The sequence below is a fragment of the Nuphar pumila genome, chromosome 10 (assembly GCF_984573655.1).
Source record: "Nuphar pumila chromosome 10, dmNupPumi1.hap1.1, whole genome shotgun sequence".
In the NCBI taxonomy this organism is placed as follows: Eukaryota; Viridiplantae; Streptophyta; class Magnoliopsida; order Nymphaeales; family Nymphaeaceae; genus Nuphar; species Nuphar pumila.
In genome coordinates this window covers 99,838,317-99,861,542 of record NC_143258.1, presented here as the reverse complement: position 1 = coordinate 99,861,542, position 23,226 = coordinate 99,838,317, and the positions used below count along the sequence as shown (strand labels likewise).

Genomic DNA, 23,226 nt, shown 5'->3' with positions numbered 1-23,226 from the left:
TGAGAAAAAATGACCCATGAACCAGAACTTCATGGGAACTGAAGTTGAGATAGATAAGATGCGGAGTTTTTTTTTCTTTTTTTTTTTAGACAGAAAACTGGGGTTAGGCAGACCCCTACCAGTCATAAAACCATGTACCATTGGGATTCGAACTTGCAATGTCCCAACACAAGGCGGCATTCACTAACTGCTCCTGCCAGACAAGCGGAGCCCTGTTGGTAGTTAAGATGCAGAGTTGCTTACACCAAAGTAGATACTCTTCTGTTGGAAACCATTGATGGCATAATCAACCTGAACTTGCCCCATTTGTGAATGGAATTGAAGGCTACATCCATATCCAACTCCTGACCCTGGTTTTCCACACCTAAGTGAAGGATTTCCTGGAACAGAGGGGAAGAGAACCTCTTAACAGGATAAAGCAATGTTTTGGAATAAGGATAGTGATATAAAATTGACCATACCAGAAACCCAAGATCAAGTTCCCAGCATGTCATGCTGCCAGTAGTACAAAATCAAGGATGCAATTGGAGCTAACAGAACAGGTGAAGGAGATGTTTAAGGGATTTATAGCTTTAGAGTGGCAGCATATAGCAGCTGGGTCAAGATGTCATTTTGCTTCAAGAAACTAGTGAAAGCAAAGAGAAAGATTGCACGAGTATGAAACAAACTAACCAGGAACCAGGCGTCCAGAGCCCAAATCGGTGCCGCAATCCATAAAGACAGTGCCATCGAATAATTTTGTCTTCATAAATCAAATAATCAAGATATAAGTGAATGCCTTGATCTGCAGATCTAAATGCCATAAACACAAATGTGGCTAAAGCAATAACCCACGTGCAAATCCATGCTGTATGTGTAGTATGTCCAAACCATACATGAACTGAATGTAGTATCTAGATTAACATAAGCATGGCATCTCCTTTAACAGGCAATTCAGCAAATGAATTTGAGCAAGAAATTAAGCTTTCAAAGAAACATGAATGATTCTTGATAATATTGCTGGACAGGTTATGACTGATGGATAAAGAAACTAAGATAATAAACTCAACCCGGGTGCATTAATAACTACTAACTGGGGGACCATGAAGGGATATTCTTTCCATGTTCTAAAGGTTCACAAGAAACATTGAATGGAATTCTTCAAGTTCGAGTGAAATAAACAGTAAATGATATGAAAATTGCAATTAAACAGTAAAGGCATAACAATAACCACAATGGCTTCCTTCCTACTTGGTGCAAGTAAGCGTGCTATCTTGATCAAGTATAGCCTTATTGAGTCAAGATGTTTTAGTCCCTTGAGCCTAAACAAAGTGAAAAACTGAGATCTGTCCTGCATCATTGGCAGATTTTTTTTTTATGGATCACCAGCAGACTTGAGTTAGAAGAAATGAAAGATGAAGAGAAAGATAAAGAGAGAACGGCAGGGGGTCTTGAAAGAGAGGGCTTTCCATAGGGGGCAGCACCTCTACTGTGATACAAAAATTATGGTCGGTGCAGTCATTATGTAGCCCCTTAATTTCAGTTGTGTTTTCTATTTGACTACCTGGAAAAAAAAAACTGAACTCCAACAGGAGCAAATTAGGCACCAAGGCATCAAGCCGAGTATTTTATTCCTACAGGAAAACAGTGAACTAGAATACAGGATGAATGTCAAAGATAAGTACATTATACAAAGCATCTTGTAGCATACTCAACAGGCAGCAAACAATAACCTGTTGCTACTGGCCACATTATCAGCAGGGGATGTTAGGAAAGAAACAATTGTGTCCCAATTGACAGATTGGACAACGTTTCCTGAAAGCTATTTTCTGCTATTTCTGAAGTATAACAGCATTGTGCCCAAAATTTCTTTGATCATCTCTTTTATTTTCCAAAACAGCCCTTGAATGTGTACAAGGTTATATGACAATACTGGCCTAAGTTTTAGGCCCCATTCTTGACTTTTAAGGAAGTAAAGAATAAAAAGAGAAAAGGCTACAATCTTGAGAAGTGAGCACGTGTTCATTAATCATATCCATGATTTTGATGAGCCAATGACCCGTCAAGATTAAAGAGAAGGAAAGCATATTTCCTGAGGCACCAGAAACATTCAGGAACACACAGGAAGGTGCAGAATGCCCTATCAGTAAGATATCAAGTATATGTGAAGTAGTATAACAATTAAACTAGCTAGCGTCAATTTGATGTTGGCTGGACTTTAAATTTACCTAACAGCTATCAAAGATTAAATGCCCACAAGGCATCCATCAGTTAATGATAGTGCTTAAAATAACTAAGCCTCATCTGAAACTTGAAAATGAATGAGTTGACGAGTAAGAAGCATATCAAATTTCAAAGAAATTCCAATAATGCAGTTAGATTGAATACCCAACCAATCTGAAACTTGCTGATACAATTGGTTGCGAGTAGCTTGTTAAGACTTTTGTGTCAATCAAACAATACCCTAGAATTCATAAATTCAATTATCCTTTACAGGAAAAGCTCTCATCCTAATTTCTAGATCTAATATACAGGAAGTACAAGCAGCTAAATAGAAGCTTCAGGTGAACCAAGAAGCACTTGGAACAATCAAATAAAAAAACTGAATATGTGACAGTGATAGGCACAAATGAACACTGCACACAAGATAGATTTACTAGCAAAGAACAATTACATGAACCAAACAACAGAGTGAACATATTGCAACAGAAAAACATGAATGCCACAAGAAACACAACATAAGAAATAAACCAAGCATGAATTTATTCTACCCTTAATTGATTCCCAAAAATTCACCTGGCTTTGAACATGTGAAAGCAACCCACCAATGACTTCATTTTTCAGTCCAAGCCAATGACATATCTTGGAACTGCAAAATATGAGAATCTCCTTTTGTAACAACAAATTCAAAATAACATCTAACTGCTAGAACTACAAAAGCAAGCTGCCACCTGGCATGCTTAGTGAAGCCCCCAAGCAATGCAATCAAGAAGATTTGATTACTTGAGCTTGTTAGATTCTGAAATAGCACCAGAACCGATATGCAAGAAGAAGAAGAAGATGCGGGATTTCGGGGCTGAATAGGTCACGTCTTTTCTCAACACATCTGTGATCTATTTTCATTCATTTATATATGAGATACAATGATTTTAATAGACATAATAGTCCTACAACATAAACAATATTACAAGCATGCCCCAATTGTTAAAATATGTTGATCCTTAAATGTACATATATATATATTTATATATATATAAAGATACGTATACATATATATATATATGTATACATATCTCTATTTATATATATATATAAATATATATATTTTATCTTCCTAAAATACCCTCAAGGGTATTCTTGTAAATTAGCATTTTACGCATATTCCAATTGGAATATGCATTGTAATTTTTTGTTTTATTTTTATTTTCTGTTTTTTATATTTTTGGGTTTCATACCACATTGGGGGCCTCCCAAAAGTGACGTTGGGGGCTCTCCAACGTCCCCTTTGGGAGCCCCCAAGGTGGTCCCTTTTCATGCTTATAAATAGGGGATTTCCCCTTTGTATTTTGTATTCTTGAGGGAGCTTATGCTCCATTGTAATGGGGTTTTTTACCCCTTCTCCATTATTCTTCAATGATATGCAACTTATGACTTTATGTCATATTTTTCCCTTTTTATGGGTTTTATGTGTTAGCACATTATGTGCTTATGTTGTTTCCCTTTAATGGGTATATTTGCACTCCACGTGCATAAGTATGGGTTCATTATGGAACCCAATGTATTCCAAGTCACTTTCTAACATGGTATCAGAGCGAGGTCACGATGGGGTTGTCCTTTGGTGCAACGGAAAGCGTGTCGCTCAAGAAATGGTGAAGTATTCATTGCTCTTCCTTTTTGCTTTGAAGTTATTCGGTATGTATCCTTTTTCTTAAAATATTATGCATTTGAAAATATGTTTCTTGCATGTAGTTTGTTCGTTTAAATGGTTATGATAGTTGAATTATCTCTCTCAAATTTGGTGAACTCGTTTGTTGTTCAAATATATAATTTGTATTTATCGAACTACTCATCGCATATAATAGCAATTTATGTTTTTTTTAAAATTACCTTCAATTATGTGAGATTTATAATTCTTACATAACTATCTCATGATTGACCTATAAGTTAATTTTTAAAATTATATATATGATTTCTTGCTAAAGTAATGATCTTTGCTTAAAATTTCTTAACTCTCATATGAACCCTAATTTGATTTGAGTTCCTCTTTTTATTTTTTATTTTAGTGCATTTTTTGAAAAATTTGATATAATCCTTATATGAAAATCTCTCACATCTAAAAATCTTTGTTGAGTCCTAAAGTAGTTCTTGTTAATGATAACTTATAAGAACTCCTAAAAGTTTTCAATGTTTCTTTTTTGAAAAATTGTTTATGATAAACCATTAGGAAAGATTTTTTAAAAGGAATTTCTCACACTACATAGAGTGCATAGTTCATCTTTTGCATCCTTTTGGTATAAATGATTTCATTTTTCATCTTTATAAACTTGTTGGTTTGTATTTTTCATAAGGTTTCGAAACCTCTTAATAATATCTTTTAAAAATGCCTACATTGGCCATAATATGGTTTTCTTTGTCCTCAATTGCAAGTGTTAAAGTTTGAGAATTTCAAGCATTGCTCTTTTTATAAAGTGCATACTTGCTCACTTTTGTGTATTTTTGTGTTTTGTGCACATTTGTTTCTCAAATATTTGCGCTTGTATGCATTCCCTTTTTTTTATGAAATACATGCCTTAGTGCATGTTTGTTTACACCTTGGTGTGTATTTGTTCAAGTATTGTATGAGTGCCTTCGTGCACATCTTTTATAAAGCCTTTTGTGCTCACATGTGTATTGTCTCTTCGTAGACATTTTTGCATTATGGAGCCTTTATGCACATTTATTTTTGTGAAAAATATAATGAATTTAGATATTGAGTCCTTTTTAAATCATTGTAAGTGCTTTTAGCACTTTGAATGTTTCCGCATATCTCATCACAATCAAAGGTTTTTTAAAAATTGTTGTATGGGATTTAATCCCAAATTTATAAATTTTCAAGTGTTTTAAATATTCATTCCTTGAGTATTGTGTTAAAGCCTTCTTTGTGAACCATTACGGTTCTTATGATTTCTTTGATTAAAAGCTTGATTGTCTTGATGAATTCTTTATGTTGTTGTGTTTATTGCTTAATAAGTCCTTTTTGGTATAAATGACTTGTTTGAAGATTAAGCATAATTTGTGTTTATGCAAAATTGTTGTTATAAAGCACATTATTGATTATTGGACCTTTTGATTCAATTTTTTAATCGATCTTCTTTTCTTTGAAAAATGATTCCTTAAGTGTTTATTGTCTTTTTGTGGCATTTATATTTGTCCATCACATGTTATTTAATGCATCTTTTATTTGGCCTTATTATTGTTATATTAGAGATGTTTGTTGAGGTGAGTTATGGGCACCTCGTGTTATATCATTTTAGTTTGTCCACCTTCCATATTATAGATGGTTGTTGAGGTGAGTTATGGGCACCTTGGGACTCTAAAATGATTTGTTGTATGATCTCTAATTATGAGTGTGTCACTCATTTTTTCTCTTGTGGCCATTGATATTATGAATGCTTCTATGTAAATGTGATGGACATATGGTGTTTTAAAACCTTAAATGTTTTAAGGTATATTAAAAATCAAGGGTTTTGGGATTATTGCCCAACCTTTTCTTGTTTATGAATCTTATGAGTGCATTTGCACATTTATGATTTTGTGTTCTTGTGATTTTGCACAAGTATTCTAAGTGTTCTTGGTGTGTGTATGTTCACACATTTGTTCTCAAGGATTTTATTTTATCGATTATAGTATCTTGTTGAAGATATTTTTTACATGCATGTTATTGTTATGAGAATTCATTTTAAAATGAGTATTGTTTTATTCGAGGTTTATTTTCATTACAAGTTTATTGCCTCAAAAATCTTTTCCTTTTATGCCCATTATCTAAGTGTCATCATATGTAGACAAAAATTTTATTAAACCTTCGTGTGTTTTTAGCCCTTTGTTGGCTTTTGCTCTCTTGGTCTAGTAGCTGAACACACTTGTCTTGAGTGTTTTTATATGTAGACAAGGCACGTTGATTCACACCATGGTGTGTGATTTTTAGCCTATGTTGGCGTTTGTGTCCTTGTTTTAGTCGCTTAAGATGTATGCCCATGGTTGGCTTATTTCACTCATTTCAAGTGCTATCATATGTAGACAAGAGATGTATTATGTTTTAGCCCATGGTTGGCTTATTACTCTTGTTCTAGTAGCTGAACATACTTGGTTTTAAGTGTATTTTTTACGTAGACAAGAGATACTTTTTAGTCTATGTTGGCATGTATTCTCTTGTTCTTATCGTAGATGCACTTATTTCAAGTATTATTATATGTAGACAAGAGGTTCTTTTACACACCTTTGTGTGTGTCTTTGGCCGTTAATGGCTTTATATTCTTGATCTAGTAGCTTATACACTTGATTTATGGGTTTTGGAGGACTAATGAGGAAGATGTTTGTAATGGATAAACTATTGTTGAAATTTGCCAAATTTCATTCATGACTTGTGTTTTTCAAGCAAATCATATTTTTGATATGCATATCAAGTTGATTTCTTAGCATTTAATCTATATATTAAGTGCTTATGGTTTTTGCCACCCTTATATGCAAAATGTGTATTAAGTATGTCTTTCATAAATGATTTTAAAACCTTGTGAACTCTTGGGTTTATTTTGCCTAAAGTATGCTTGGAGACTTTGTTTCTCTTGTTTGGCACTTCATTACATGTTTGAAGCATGTTTATTAATGAGTTCTTTGAGTATTAATTCATTTCATGATAAGTATATGCATATGCTCTTTATGGCCTTTTTGGGCCCTCATTCAATAATATTTATGTATATCATGCCTCTTCGTAGGCTTATTGTGGTGTCCCTTAGTGGACCATTTTGTTATTCCCCACTATGGGGTTATATTTGTCCAACGCTGGACCTTATGAATGCATTATGCATTCTTGCAATTTATTTCTGCATAATTTGCTTCCGCTCATTTTGTTTTAAACATGATATATGATTTTGAAACTTTGGGGTCATTTTTGCATAATTTGCATCTCTTCTAACCTGTGCTAGTTAGAAATGTTCCATTTGAATAAAAGTACAAAGATTTGTTTTACTTGTTTCTTTGTTGTTATTTCACAGGATCTTGGAGATAGGACAAAGAGAAGTACCCTGGATAGTTCGGGAAATTTGAAGACAATAGGAGGAAGGCCTTTTCAAGTTCCATTGCATCCTTGCCGGAGCCTCTTGGAGTCTTGCCCTTTGTTCAATCTTTTCGTTTCCCCGTAAAGATTGAGGGGGGGTGTTAAAATATGTTGATCCTTAAATGTACATATATATATATATATTTATATATATATATAAAGATACGTATACATATATATATATGTATACATATCTCTATTTATATATATATATGTATACATATCTCTATTTATATATATATAAATATATATATTTTATCTTCCTAAAATACCCTCAAGGGTATTCTTGTAAATTAGCATTTTACGCATATTCCAATTGGAATATGCATTGTAATTTTTTGTTTTATTTTTATTTTCTGTTTTTTATATTTTTGGGTTTCGTACCACATTGGGGGCCTCCCAAAAGTGACGTTGGGAGCCCCCAACGGTCACAAATGTGACCGTTGGGGGCTCTCCAACGTCCCCTTTGGGAGCCCCCAAGGTGGTCCCTTTTCATGCTTATAAATAGGGGATTTCCCCTTTGTATTTTGTATTCTTGAGGGAGCTTATGCTCCATTGTAATGGGGTTTTTTACCCCTTCTCCATTATTCTTCAATGATATGCAACTTATGACTTTATGTCATATTTTTCCCTTTTTATGGGTTTTATGTGTTAGCACATTATGTGCTTATGTTGTTTCCCTTTAATGGGTATATTTGCACTCCACGTGCATAAGTATGGGTTCATTATGGAACCCAATGTATTCCAAGTCACTTTCTAACACCAATAAACACGTCGACACACAATATACAGTTTGGGTCTGGTTCAGATCCAAACTGATCCAACCCATTAGCACGATACTTTAATAGAGCTTTCTTATAGTAAACTTGAAAAAAGGAAATCAACATTCCAAAAAGAAATGCCCAGAATATAGGGTGAAAATTTAAGGAAAAAAGGGGAATCTTGATATTCAATCTTTCCTCAAAGGAGATAGGTAAACACCATGAAAGAACAAAAAGAAAAAAGAAAGAAAAGAGTTGAAAGCAAGTTTTCATGAAAGACTAGGTGAAAAATGAAATTGAAAAGAGCTTAAACGAAGAGGATTGACTTGAAACATGAGGAGAAGACTGTTCAAAAGAAAGAGGGAACGACGGTTAAGAAATGTTCAAAAGTACGACATAAAAGCTACATAAAGAGTTTAATGGCAAAGGAATGAATGGCAAGGTTTTCCTTCGTTGATGACACAAAGGAAAAAAGCGAAGCATGGATATGAGAGCACATATATCGGTTAGCATCCTCATACATGCACAAGGAACTAAGGGAAAGAAAGATAGAGTAATCTGAGGAAGAAAGAGAAAGAAGTGTGGATGGAGAAAGGAAAGGGAGTGGATGAAAGAGACTTCAGAAAGACACATACTACAGATCATTTCCTTTCTTTACAACAGATCTTCCAAAATGATACTTTTCCTGAAAATGCATAGTGGTGATTCTGACAAGCAGCCACCACAAAAGCAGCATTCAAGGAAGAATGCAGCAAATGTTTTTCCTTTGGATGATGAAGATGACAAGAATGTGTAAGCAGCAGCCTTGTCCTTTGATGTGATAACTATGGCAACATGTACCATTTTGAAGTGGATCCTTGATAAAAGATCAAATTACTCTTATAAATCATAAAAGAAGAAAGATAATGCGTGAAGAAAAAAGAGAAGCGGAGAAAACCATGGTTGATATTTTTGGCTTGAGGTGGGTTGGGTTCCAAATGATAACAATTACATATAGGAGACACACATGAGAATTGCAAATATTTTGCAGTCTGGATAATCAACACAAAGAAATGAATTGGCTTGGGACCCAAATGTTTAGAATGTAATGTTATTGAGAAAATGCTCTAACAAAAAGCATACAAGGTGTGGGGTTTCAACCCCTTTATATACACAAAGGAGACAAGAGAGAGCCATTGGGGAGATCCCAATGGCTCTATGGTCAAAAGACCATCAAGTCTTTCTTATTCTAACATTTACAAAAGTAAAAAGAAAAAGAAAATAAAAATAAAAAAGGAGAAAAAGGGTGTACAATGACTATAATAGCCTTACATGTACAAAAAGATTAAAATACCCCTATATATACATTGACACTCCCCCTCAAACTTACGGTGTTATCACCGAAAGTTTGCCTAACAAAAAATGAAACCTAGGACAAAGAAGGGATTTAGTGAAAAAGTCTCCAAGCTAATATTCAGATATGACATATGGCAGCGAAATCATCTTCTTAAAAAAAAAATCTCTAACATAGTGGCAGTCCATCTCAATGTGCATATTGCGCTCATGAAAAATATGATTCTCGGCAATGTATATGGCACTTTTGTTATCACAGCATAACCTGGATGGTGTTGTTGATGGTACTCCTGTGTCTGTCAGTAAGCTCCTCGACCAAACAATCTCTGATGTTGTGATGGTCATAGCCCGATACTCGACTTCTATGGATGACAGAGACACCTTTTGTTGTTTTTTGCATTTTCAGGACACCATGAGTGTCCTACAAAAATACAGAAACCAGTAGTTGAGCATCTATCATTGGGATCTCCTCCCTAGTCAAAGTCAGACTATGCAACTAATTCAAGAGGGGAGGAGAAATATAACAATAATCTTTTGTTAATATAATTTCTTAAATATCTAACAATACGCGGTAGAAAAGTGTTGAAATTGACTAGCACTGTGAACTACATGAAATATGTCTGGCCTGGTGATGGTCAAGTATATCAAGGCACCAATCATTTATTGATATGAAGTGGGGTCGTCTAATGGAGTTCCATCATCAATCTTCATCTTTGAGTTAATAACTTGGGGTGTATCTACTCTCTTCTCGTCAGTTAGGCCAGACCTATCAATAATCTCAGTAGCAAATTTACATTGAGTTAACAAATATCCTCGAGGAGAATAAACTACTTCAATCCCCAAGAAAAATTTGAGAAAGCCTAAATCAGTCATTTTTAACTTTTGTTTAAGTACATGCTTAAAATGATTTACTCCTTGTTTATCTCCTTCTGTTATGATCATGTTATTAACACAAAGGAGAAAAATCACAATACTTGCAGCAGATTTATTAACAAATAAAGCAATGTCAGTATAACATAAAAAATATCCAAGACTACTCATAACAGAACTAAAGCAATCATATCAGGCCTTCGGTGCTTGTTTGAGACCATACAAGACTTTTTAAGATGAAGAACCTTTCTTCTCGGAATATCATACCTAGGTGGTGGATTCATATATACTTCTTCCTTCAATTCTCCATTAAAGAGGGCATTTTTTACATCCATTTGGTAGATAGGCAATTTCTTAATAGTAGTCGTAGCTATAAGTGTTCTAACAATGGTCATTATAGCCATAGGGGCAAAGGTTTCATCGTAATCTATCCCATATTCTTATGAGTACCCTTTGGCTACTAGTATGTCTTTATGTCTTTCTAATGTTCTATCACTCTTGGTTTTAACCTTGAAGACCCATCTATATCCTATGAATTTTTTTCCAGGTGGTAAGTCAGACAATTCTCAAGATTTAGATCTTTCTAAAGCTCCTATTTCTTCACACATGGCATTTTGCAATTCTAGATAGTTTTTAGCTTAATCATATGAGACTGGATCAAAATAGGAGAAAATTTTTGCTAGACAGGCTCTGTATTGAGAGAAAAAGGACTCATATGTCACGAATCTATTAGGTTCTTTATATAGTCTTTCAGGGTGCCTAATATTTCTAGTGTCTTGGACTTCTAGTTTGGAATATTTTTCTAAAGCATTGGGATGATAGTTATCTTGTATTCTTTTATATTGAATAATTTGAGATTGATCTTGATGTCCACCACACTGAGTATGTATTTGAGGTTCATCAACTTGAATTTCTTCTGATATCAAATCACTATCATTCGTATAATCCAATTCTAAGAATATATATTCATCTTTTTTCTTAGGCACAATTTTATCAAAAAAACTTTCTTTTTCTAAAAAGGTAACATTTTTTGAAATATATAATTTATCATTCTTAAGATCATAGCATCGAAATTCTTTTTTACTCTCACCATACCCAAGAAAAAGACAGGGAATTGCTCTTAGAAATAACTTGTCATTTTTGTTAGTTAACACAAAACACTTACATCCAAAGGTTCTCAGTCTAAAATAATCAGAGAAATTTTCAAAAAGTTTTTATATGGAGTTGCAATTTGAAGTTTTGATGATGGAAACTGATTTATAAGGTAAACTACAGTAAGGGTTGCCTCTACCCAAAAATGTTTTGGAACACTTTTGGAGATGAGCAAGGTCCTTGCTATTTCTAGTATATGTTTATGTTTTCGTTCGGCTAATTCATTTTGTTGGGGTGTGTTTACACAAGACCTTTGGTGTAAGATTTTATTGGATTCTAAATAACTTTTGAAATTATTTGACATGTATTCTCCCTCTGAATCAAAACAAAAGATGGATATGTTTGTTTTAAAAAGATTTGTAACCGATTTGTGAAAAGTTTTGAAGTTTTCAAAGACTTCATTTTTGTGCCTATGAAAGTAAATCCATGTATAACGAGTATAGGCATCTACACAAATGACATAATATATGTATCCACTTTTAGACTTTACTGGGGTCGGGCCCCAAACATCAGAATGTATTAATTCAAGAGGTTTCGAAGCAAAAAAATGTCTTATCTTGACAAAGAATGGATTTCATCTTTGCAAATATACAATCAGTGCATTGGATTTTTTCATTGCAAAAAAATCTCAAATGAGATACATTTGACAGTTTAGTAATGCTAGGATGACCTACTCTTTAATGACACAAAATCAAATCCATTTTTTGAACATTGAGACAAAAAGGGTTTTTTTTAATAATTAGCCGATCCATGAAGTATAGATCGCCTTCTCTATGGCCTTCCCCAATTTGCTTCCCTGACTGTAGATCCTGTATTGAGCAATGGTAAGATGTGAAGGAGACACTACAACCTTGATCGATGATTTGACAAACCGAAAGTAAGTTTAAATTGAGTTTTTGAATAATTCTAATTTTTGAAAAAAAAAATTGAAGTTTTTTCAAATTTTCCAACTCCTTTAATATAAAGAGAGGTTTTTGTTAAATTATGTATATAAAAATATATATATACATATACTTATATATATATATATACATACGTATATATATAAGTATATATATATATATACATATATGTATATATACATAATGTATTTCATTTTTTGTACAACCAAAAACCCGATAGGGGTGTTTTGGTAAAATACCATGTACATTTTTATTTTTATTTTTTCTTTCTTTTTCCCCTTTTTCTTTGTCCTTTTTTATTTCTTATTTTCCTTTTTGGAGGACCATAAAGGGCCCCACCCACCTAGTCGTTGGGGCCCCAACGATCATATTTATGACCGTTGGGGCTCCCAACGACTAGAAGGGAGCCCCCTTTATGGTCCCTCCTTTAGCTCCCCTCTTCTATAAATAGAGGGGTTCTCACTTGTAATAGTATGAGTTCTCACCCTCTTCTTTCTTTCTTCAATAATATCCAACTTATGACTTTAAGTCATTTTCTCCTCTTGTGGGTTTTTTGTATACACTTTTAGTGTTTGTGTTCTTGGCTATTGTGATCACTCTTAAAGAGTGTCTTTAGCTTTATTGGTGCTTCTGCCCCTCTTCATTACAAGGTATCAAAGCGTGGTTAGTAATCCGGCTTCTATCCTTTTTGGTGCCTTGGAACACGTGCCTCTCAAGCTTTTGAAGAAGGAAAGAAGACATTCCGGCTCCTATGGAACGTGATTCTAAAGTTGAGCTTTCTTTCAAGCTCAATGGATTCAATTATCTTATGTGGGCCTCCGCTATGGAAAATCATCTTAGAGGTAAGAAACTTTGGGGTTTTGTTATGGGAACTACTCCCGAACCCTCTCTTGTTCTCACTAAAATTGAAAATGATGTTGAAAAAGCTTTAGATGGCGATGAACGCATCAAAGCTATAAATGATCATCAATCCAAAATTGAGGATTGGGAAAGTAATCATGCCAAAATTTTGGCATGGTTTATGAACAATGTGGACCTCAAAAATTGTGCAAATATTGCAAAATTTAGAAGAGTCAATGAGGCATGGTTCTTCCTTAAGGGTATGTATACCCAAAAGGATCTTGCTAGACAATTCTTTTGTCAAGAGAAAATTCGTTCCACTAAACAAGCGGATATGAGTGTCTGTGACTACTTTAGCTCTTTAACCCCTCTTTGGGATGAGTTTGTTCTTCTTGAGCCTAAATGGGTGGCTCCGGAAGATATTGAGTTAAGAAGAGAACAAATTGAAAAGGAGCACTTTTTCCAATTTCTTCATGGTCTACGACCGGAATATGAGCAAGTTAGGGCATCCCTTCTCCATAGAAGTAAAGCCTTACCCATTGAAGACGCCCTTGCCAAAGTATGCCAAGAAGAAACTTGACTTGGCCTAAGTATCACGAGTGATGAAGTTTTGGTCGTTTCTAGGCCCGGATCAAATGTAAAAGCATATAGACCTCCGCACTTTAACAAAAATAATGGATATAGAAAGGGAGTGATTTGCCACTATTGTAATGAACCGGGTCACATTAAATCGGTTTGTCCAAAGCTTAAAGGAAAAGTGGCCGCGGTTGGAGAAAATTCTCCAAAGAAAGAAGAAGAAAGTGTCAAAGAGGGAGATATCAAAGAAACTCTTAATCATATCTCCGAAGTTCTCCAACATCTTCTCAAGACTTCTTCATCTTCAACATCTGGAGCCGCCATCGCCTACTCTTCATCACCTCCAGGTACGTGGATACTAGACTCTAGTGCTTCTTTTCACATGACATCTCATAAAAACTCGCTTTCTAATGTTTTTTCCGAACCCATATCTTCTTATGTTTCAACGGCCGATGAGACATCCTTAAAAATTGAAAGTATTGGAACACTTGATTTTAAAACTTCTCAAACCTTCTTTGTTCCTAAAGTAAGAGTCATTCCAAAAATTAATCTAAATCTTTTTTCTGTTTCCCAAATAACCGATCATGGATGCCAAGTTTCTTTCTCACCTGAAGATTGCACCGTGCAGGATCTCCAGTCAGGGAAGCTGATTGGGCAAGGCAATAGAAGGGGTGATCTCTATTTTATAGATTTTTTTACTCTTCCATCTAAGTCATCTTGCAATCTTGTAAAGGACAAAAGTATTGGAATTTGGCATGAGAGACTTGGTCATCCAAATTTTGTAAAAATGTCTTTTTTTCCTTTTTTGAACAATACTTGTAAAGACAATCACATGACTTGTAAATATTGCATTTTTGGGAAATCTAAAGCTACTCCATTTCCTCAAAGAAATTATTTCACCACTCGGCCTTTTGAACTTGTTCATTCCGATGTATGGGGACCTTCCCCTATTTTGTCCAAAGGAGGATTTTCGTACTATGTGGTCTTTATTGATGACTTCACTCGATTTACATGGATTTACTTCTTAAGTCGCAAATCCGAAGTTTTCTCCTTTAAAGAATTTTATGCGATGGTTAAAAATCAATTTTTGGGAAATCTATCAATTCTTAGGCCCGACTTGGGAGGTGAATACATGTCCAATGAATTTCAAAAATATTTAAAAGAAAACGGAATTTGCCATCAACATTCTTGTCCAAACACTCTGCAACAAAATGGTCTTGCGGAAAGAAAGCATAGACACATAATAGAAACCACAAGAACCTTATTGATCTAAACAAATATTCCAAAATCTTTTTGGGCCGAAGCGGTTCTAACCTCAACGTATCTTATCAATAGAACTCCTTCATCTTCTTTAAAAAATATTTCTCCATTTGAGAAACTTTACAATATGTCTCCCGATTATAAAAGACTAAGAATTTTTGGATGTAAATGTTTTGTTTTAACTCGCAAAAATGATAAACTTTCTTCTAGAGCTATTGAATGCATCTTCTTAGGATACGGCGAAAAACAAAAAGGTTCTCGGTGCTTTGACATATCAAATAATAAACTTTATATCTCAAAAGATGTCATATTCTTAGAAGAAGAAAGTGGTTTTTCGCATAAACCAAATGAAGATATTGATTATTCCTTTTTATTTGACTTATTGCCTCAAGAAAAGGTCATTGATGATAATGTTGAATCTAGTGAATCGCTCATAGACGATTTTTTTGAACCTCCTTATGATGACCAAAATTTACAAGAAAATGTACAAAGGCAAATACAAGTCTACTCTAGAAGAAATGAAAGTAATCATCCTTGTGCCCTTGAAAAATTCTCTCAAAATGAGTCAACTGAAGAAACCTCTCAAAGAAGATCAAATCGTATTTCAAAAATACTAAATAGATTTGTATCTTATGATTCTTTTTCTCCAAATTTTCGGGCATGTCTGCTTGCTCTTCACTCAATACATGAACCAACTCATTATAATGATGTTAGACAACATGCTCATTGGAATGAAGCAATGGAACTGGAACTTAATGCACTTAAGAGGGCTCAAACTTGGGAAATCGTTGATCCACTCAATGGCAAGAAACCCATTGGATGTCGATGGGTTTTTAAAGTTAAAACTAAGTGTGATGGATCTTTAGAAAGATATAAGGCCAGATTAGTGGCCAAGGGATATGCCCAAGAGTATGGGGTAGATTATGATGAAACTTTTGCCCCTGTTGCTCGAATGACTAGTGTTCGAGCTCTTATTGCAATAGCATCTGCTAAAAATGGCCTATCTTTCAACTAGATGTCAAAAATGCCTTTTTAAATGGAAATTTAAATGAAGAAGTTTACATGGAACCACCTCCGGGTATGAATTTAAATGGTAAAATTTTGAAATTAAAAAAGGTCTTATATGGACTTAAGCAAGCTCCTAAAGCTTGGTATGATAAGTTTAGTAATGTATTAATCAATTTAAGATTTACTTCTTGCTATACTAACACTGCTCTTTTTGTTAAGAAAACAGGTAATTTCATTGTTATTCTTCTGTTATATGTTGATGATATGATCATCACTGGGGATGACAAAAATGGAGTAAATGATGTTAAGTCTATGTTAAAAGAAACTTTTGATATGTCTGACCTTGGATTCTTGAGATATTTTTTAGGAATTGAAGTAGCTTACTCTCCGCGAGGATACATTTTATCTCAGATGAAATTGGCAGCAGACATTTGTACCAAATCTGGAATATCTGATGAGAAGAAAATTGAGACTCCCGAAGTTATCAATGCAAAACTAAGGCTTGAGGATGGTGTTCTCCTTGAGGATCCAACTCCCTACCGTCAATTAATTGGATCCCTCACCTATCTATCCATCACCCGTCCTGATATAGCTCATGTGTTCATGCAGCAAGCCAGTTTCAGCATGCACCTACTTTGGTTCATATGGCAGTCGTAATGAGAATTTGTGATACATCAAAAATACCATCTCCAAGGGACTCTTCTTATCATCTTCCTCATCTCTTGAATTAATTGCTTTTACTGATGCTGACTGAGGAGGAAATCCCAATGATCGTATCTCAACTATTGGTCTTTGCATTTTTTTAGGTGAATCTCTCGTTTTGTGGAGATGCAAGAAGCAGCAGAAGGTCTCACTATCATCCACTGAAGCTGAATATCGGGCCATGGCAATGACAACTATGGAAATCGTATGGCCCAGAAGTCTCCTTGGTGACATGGGCGTCCTCATTTCCTCTCCCACCAAGCTCTGTTGTGATAAAAAAAGTGTCATATACATTGCAAGCAATCATACGTTTCACGAGCGGACCAAGCATATCGAAATGGATTGTCATTATGTTCGAGATGAATATCTCAGAGGAACTATCACGTTACCCTACGTCACTTCAGAATATCAACTGGCTGACTTCTTCACCAAAGCGCTCCCAACTCCACGATTTATGTTTCTTCTTAGCAAACTTTCGGTCTTCTCCCCGTAAAGTTTGAGGGGGCATGTTAAATTATGTATATATAAATATATATATACATATACTTATATATATATATACACATACGTATATATATAAGTATATATATATATACATATATGTATATATACATAATGTATTTCATTTACCGTACAACCAAAAACCCGATAGGGGTGTTTTGGTAAAATACCATGTACTTTTTTTTCTTTCTTTTTCCCCTTTTTCTTTGTCCTTTTTTATTTCTTATTTTTCCTTTTTGGAGGACCATAAGGGGCCCCACCCACCTAGTCGTTGGGGCCCCAACGATCATATTTATGACCGTTGGGGCTCCCAACGACTAGAAGGGAGCCCCCTTTATGGTCCCTCCTTTAGCTCCCCTCCTCTATAAATAGAGGAGGTTCTCACTTGTAATAGTATGGGTTCTCACCCTTTCTTTCTTTCTTCAATAATATCCAACTTATGACTTTAAGTCATTTTCTCCTCTTGTGGGTTTTTTGTATACACTTTTAGTGTTTGTGTTCTTGGCTATTGTGATCACTCTTAAAGAGTGTCTTTTGCTTTATTGGTGCTTCCGCCCCTCTTCATTACATGATTTTATCCATAGTAAAAACATTTTTCCTACTTAAATCAATATTATAATCGGTAAGCATGGAACCATTATAGGTCATACAAAATGAAGCACCAGAGTCTAGGAGCCAAGGAGTCATGCCAGAGGGTGATGAAGTAGAGACGGTGGAACCAGTTGTGGAGGAACCCTTGAGAAGTGGTTGCAAAGCTTCCATCAATTGAGATAGCGACATGTTCCCAAAGGATTTGCTTGAGCTTTCTTTGTCGACTTGAGAAATACCAACCGAAGTGATCTTCCTTTCCTCTTTGGCTTCATGTGTCCCGGTTCTCCACAATTGTAAAAAACAATTTTCTTCTTTCCATCTCCTTTTTCCTCAAAAGACCATGGTTTTTTAAAGTTATTCTTAGAGCAATGTGGAGGTTTATATGTATGAGAATTAGCATCCGGTCTTGAAACTGCTAAAACATTATTCTTGGACTCCTTTGCTTCAGTTTGGGATTTTAATCTTGTTTCTTTCATGCATACTTGGGGCAAAAGTTCATGAATAGGTGAAAGTTCTTGCTTTCTATAGCGAATGTTGTTCCTTATTTGCTCAAATTTGGGTCGTAGACTCCTTATAAATTGAAAATTTTGTTCATGCAAAATTTGCTTATTTCTTTGTCAGGCATCATTTGGGGTTTACCAAATAGGTTTCATTTTTGCCATTTGATCCCACAACCTTTTTAGAGTTTCATAGTAATCTCTTACACTCTTTTCTCCTTGTTTGCAAGTATGAATTTTGTCTTGCAACTTCCATTTATATGCGGCATCATTTTGAGTATAAGTTTGTTTAATAAAGAGTCAAGCTTCATTGGCTTTTTCAAATTCCAATATGTTCATACTTATCATAAACAAGAAAAGTACTTTGGCATGTGACATGTCTAATTTCCCATTCTTTCATAGCTTTCTTATAGTTTAAGAGAACAATTTCTTTCTCTTCTCCTTTAAGGACCTCTTCTTTGGTAGTTTCATCCTTCTCGGTAGAAGTCTTTGTAAGAGTAGGTTGAGGTTCCATTGAGGAACCATCTACATATTCCCACAAGCCTTTTCTGATTAGGATTCTTTTGATGGCGGTGGCCCATAAATTATAGTTATTTTCATCAAATTTAATAGGGACCACCGTCACCACTTCCTTATCGGTCGTTGAAGAGAGAAGAGAGAAAACAAACAAATATAGAGCCAAGAAGAGTAAGAGGTAGTTAGTTTGGCAATGCTCCACACTTTGATATGACAAACTCTTGCAATCTTCAAAGAATCAGCCACACCAGCATCAATCTTGAAGTTAGGCTATAGGCATGCTTCCCGAGGCTCTCCCCGATCTTCTTGATCTCTCATGAGTCTCTTGAATGCCTTAATAACATTAATAGAGCACTAAGGCTTTGATACTATGTAATGAAATACAAAGGGATTCAAATGTCACTTATGGACATATACAATCACAATGATCACTTATGGGTCAATTACATGAATACAAAAGTCACACAAATCAGCCACTTAAGGGCATACAACACACATAAAAATGTAAAATGTTATTGAGAAAACACTCTAAGAAAAAGCATACAAGGTGTGGGGTTTCAACCCCTTTATATACACAAAGGAGACAATAGAGAGTCATTGGGACCTCCCCAACGGCAAGAAATGTAGCCATTGGGGAGATCCCAACGGCTCTATGGTCAAAGACCATCAAGCCCTTCCCTATTCTAGCATTTACAAAAGTAAAAATAAAAAGAAAATAAAAATAGAAAAGGAAAAAAGGGGTATATAATGACTATAATACCCTTATATGTACAAAAGACTAAAATACCTCTATGTATATACATTGACACAGAATTAGATACAGGACTTTGTACAACATTAGTCTTCTTACAGGCTTCATGCTTGATGTATCATTTAAAGGAGAATATGGCAGGAGAAAAGAGAATTTTGCATGAGATGATTGGCATATATGGAATGAGATAAGTGTTTTTTGGTTTCCAGAGATGTAGACTTTCAAGATTGGATCAATGAATACTAAATTACTATGCAACAAACAATAGTAGATCACTTCAATTTTTCCCATTTCTTATCCACTATAGATAGTTAGCACACAGGTTAAAAACTATAAATTTAGTGCTTCAAAAGCTCTGAATGTTTTCATCAAAATTTATTTTATTCGGTTGATGAGTTTATATGGTTTCATGATTACACATTATTTGTTTTCATATGTTTAAAATGATATCTGTTATCTCCTCAAAAGCTTATCCCTGTATTCCAAATTGATTTTATGAATGATGATGACATGACGTGCTTAAATGTATAGCGTCATTGAATATCTGGCCAGCCAATTTCTTCATTACTTTTCTAGAGCTTTACTTACTTTCTCAGGTTTGAATCCCATATTCGCCCAGCTTGTCGATCAAAGGAAAAAGCCTTATTTCTTTTTAGTAGACCTTTCTTTACAATTTCCTCAAGGCTTACACCTTATCATTAAATTTCCTAACCAAATTACTATGAATTTTACCTTTTTAAAATTCTGTTCATAACTGATGTGATGGAAAGCAACATGTCAACAGGTGAAACTAGGAGTCAAAATGAATTATTGGCTAGTGAAGTGAAATTTTTAGAAACTAGATCCATTTTCTTCATCATTTTACACTCATGGACTGAAAGTTCCAAGCTAGTACCATGAAAGTTTCAATCTTCCAATGGCCATCAAGTTCCATCTGAAATCCACATTTTTCACATTTAAGTTGCCTTCTATGATCAACTATGCTTATCATTCTCAAAGGTAATTACTATCCAAAGAGACAACAAAATTGAAAATCATCTGTTAGCAATGCAATGTAGGGTACAACTTTGCAGTTTTGTGCAGTACTAGAAAATACCCTAATAATTAAACACAAAATATATCATACCAGGGGAACTGAAACTTCACTATTAACAATTAAGCATTGTCTGCCAGATCCAACAGCACCTTCACCATACCCTCGAACGCTACCAAGCCCTCCAATAGAGAAAGCTTGGTATGGAGCCATGTCTCCAACAATGGAACCACCTGTAAGGCTGTCAAGAAAAGACAAGCAACCCCATATCTAGCTGTATGCTCGAAAGTGAAACATGAGGACCAAGCAATAAGAATGGTGTTACCTCATCAAGAGAAACGCTGGTCCTACTTTAATACCTTTCCTTGCAAGAAACTTGAATCGATTAAATGCCAACCATGTTGAAAGAACAGGTAACCCTTGCTCTATTTGAAAATTGAGCTGGAAATACAAAATAAAAAAAGTGAAAAACGTGTGCACTATATATATTAGAGAAACATGTTTTATACTAGAGAAAATATTAGATCACATCTATAAGGTTGGATATGCAGTGAAAAAATGTGGAAACATATATGTTTTCTACTAGATTGCATTTACAAACGAATGTAGCAAATTTGTATGAAAAAATGTGAAAACGTACAGTGTTTTCTACTAGATTGCATGTATAAATGACTGGCAAATTTATATCACATATATGTAGTGCACCTATGCATGCTTGTTGGTGTACGTATGCGAGTGCAAATGTGCGTGTACATGATTTTGGAGACATTGAAACTTGCAGTATTTTTCTTTACCTGGGAGAAGCTGTCATCTCGGGCTGTTTCATACTGAGATTTCGTCTTCACAACCACCATATTATCACGAAGACCACCACTGAATCAAAACAAGTCAAGTGCATGTAATTCGAAACATATACGATAGGTATCACGATGCCAAATATAGAACTAGTTGTCACCTGAAAGTTAGTGGAATTCCATCCATGTCTCTACTTATGCATCTACCTTCGTCATTCATCAGACGAACATGCTAAGAAACACGAACATTCACAAGCATATGAGTCAGGCTAGGTATACATAAAGAAATGTCCGTTCAAGCTACAATATTTCCATGAGAAACTCAGTTACTGCGAGCACGTCGGAACTCCAATACTCACATCACACCTTATACTGGTTGTGCTGCTCCAGGCAGAGCTCGCAGGCTCATTGAAATTAAAACCCGCAGAAAATCGGCAGAGGTTGACGCCCCCGCTGCCCGAACGAGAGAAGTTATCCACCGGCATGCCGTGTACAGCGATTTCAGGTGCAATGGAGTGCTGTAAAGATCAATGATCAGTTGAAGAATAAAGGAGTAGACATCCACCAAGTTCTGTTTTCTCCATTGTTTGGGAAACCAACCTGAATCACAAAGGATTGTTGGGCAAGCCAATGCGAACTTGGTCTCCTATAAGCAATGAGAATATTGGAATCATACAATCCCTTATCCAACAACACGTCGAGTTTTTCGCTTTTACCAAACAGATTCGGGTGTTTGATGCAGAGGCTGGAGTAAATATACCAGGGAATCCATTAAACCACGTTAACTTAACATATGTTAGAAAGCAAAATGAAGGAGGTGATGTAAGGTGTCACCTCCCAATAATCTGAGAAAGGGGATTGTCCAAGTGCCTGATGATTGAAGAGAAAGAATATTACAGATACAAACAACAGTTTTTGATGATTTCAAGAGAAAAAAGGGGGCGACCACCAATGATGGCCAGGATGAAAAGGAAGAGGAAATCAGACGAACCCAATACCTGAAAGCAGGAAAGTAGGCGGGCACGAGGGCTCCATACAGCTGCTGAGAGAAGTCCACGTTCACATCTATTTTTGCTGCAATGCTTATGGAAGTCAACGAAACGAAGACAAGATCTTAGGAAAACACATCAGAAAGCAGATCACCATGTACCCTTTCCGGCCTGAACGCTCTTTTGAGCTCCCATCCCCAGTCTATGACGACCATAAAATCATCAGAGAGAGAGAAGAGAAGCAAGAACGAATAGAGTGGGTGCCGTGCTAGAGGGTGAAAGGAATTTTGCTTTGAGTGTCTGTGCGGAAATCCGACATATCTTTCTATTTATTTTAGTTATATATTTGTGTCTGGGGAGATTAGATCGGCGCTGCTCTTGCTGTTGTTCCTCCAAGAGATGAAAAACGGAGAGAGGCGAGACACTCGCGAAACGTGATAACAAAATTAGTCAAGAAAAACCTCTCTCCTATTCAGTGGTGTATCTGACAGTGTAACTAGATGGAGAAGGCCAATTCATTCATGTCCTGCAACGGTAGAGCACCGTGTGTTGCTTCTCTTTCTGAGAACCATTGGGTTCCCCTATGATCATTGATATGTTACTGAAAAGAAAAAACACGGAATTTATTCGTAATTCATTTCATACGGCCCGATTTCATGTGAATGTTTTTTAGTGGGTTTTAAATCTACGACCTTTTTTATACTTTTTTTTTTAATAAAATGTAACCATATTTTTCATGCTAATAAAGTCCCAACAAATAGAGCCCACAAGAGCTGCTGTTCTCATATGGTAGTAGGGGTAAATTTGTGAATGACAACAAGTTAGACTGTATATCATGTCACCAGTTCGAAACTCACGAG

At 35.3% G+C, this 23,226-nt stretch overlaps 1 protein-coding gene across 3 annotated transcripts; it reads right to left on the bottom strand.

Moving 5' to 3' along the window:
- LOC149827560 (protein SUPPRESSOR OF PPI1 LOCUS 2, chloroplastic-like) lies at window positions 1-22,985 on the bottom strand. Of its 3 annotated transcripts, none has more exons than XM_090019487.1 (11): window positions 22,528-22,985; window positions 22,376-22,451; window positions 22,212-22,247; window positions 21,978-22,122; window positions 21,737-21,895; window positions 21,539-21,609; window positions 21,378-21,456; window positions 20,909-21,024; window positions 20,677-20,824; window positions 673-742; window positions 1-380 (listed from the first exon to the last, which is right to left on the bottom strand). In XM_090019487.1, exons 1-11 carry the CDS (start codon window positions 22,559-22,561, stop codon window positions 223-225), a joined length of 1,092 nt encoding a protein of 363 aa, XP_089875613.1. In that variant the 5' UTR covers window positions 22,562-22,985; the 3' UTR covers window positions 1-222. The 3 variants fall into 3 exon arrangements, with proteins under 3 accessions (XP_089875613.1, XP_089875614.1, XP_089875615.1); XM_090019488.1 differs by having other exon boundaries at window positions 22,376-22,442; XM_090019489.1 differs by lacking the exon at window positions 22,212-22,247.
- Window positions 22,986-23,226: the final 241 nt, after the last annotated feature.

Bases quoted from the DNA above. Each gene is read 5' to 3' on its own strand.
- LOC149827560 (XM_090019487.1), bottom strand. From the start codon at position 22,561: ATGGGAGCTCAAAAGAGCGTTCAGGCCGGAAAGG. The intron at 22,248-22,375 runs GTATTGGGTTCG...TTCAATCATCAG, and splicing joins GCCTACTTTCCTGCTTTCAG to GCACTTGGACAATCCCCTTT. The intron at 21,457-21,538 runs GTGACAACTAGT...GTTTTGATTCAG, and splicing joins GGAATTCCACTAACTTTCAG to TGGTGGTCTTCGTGATAATA.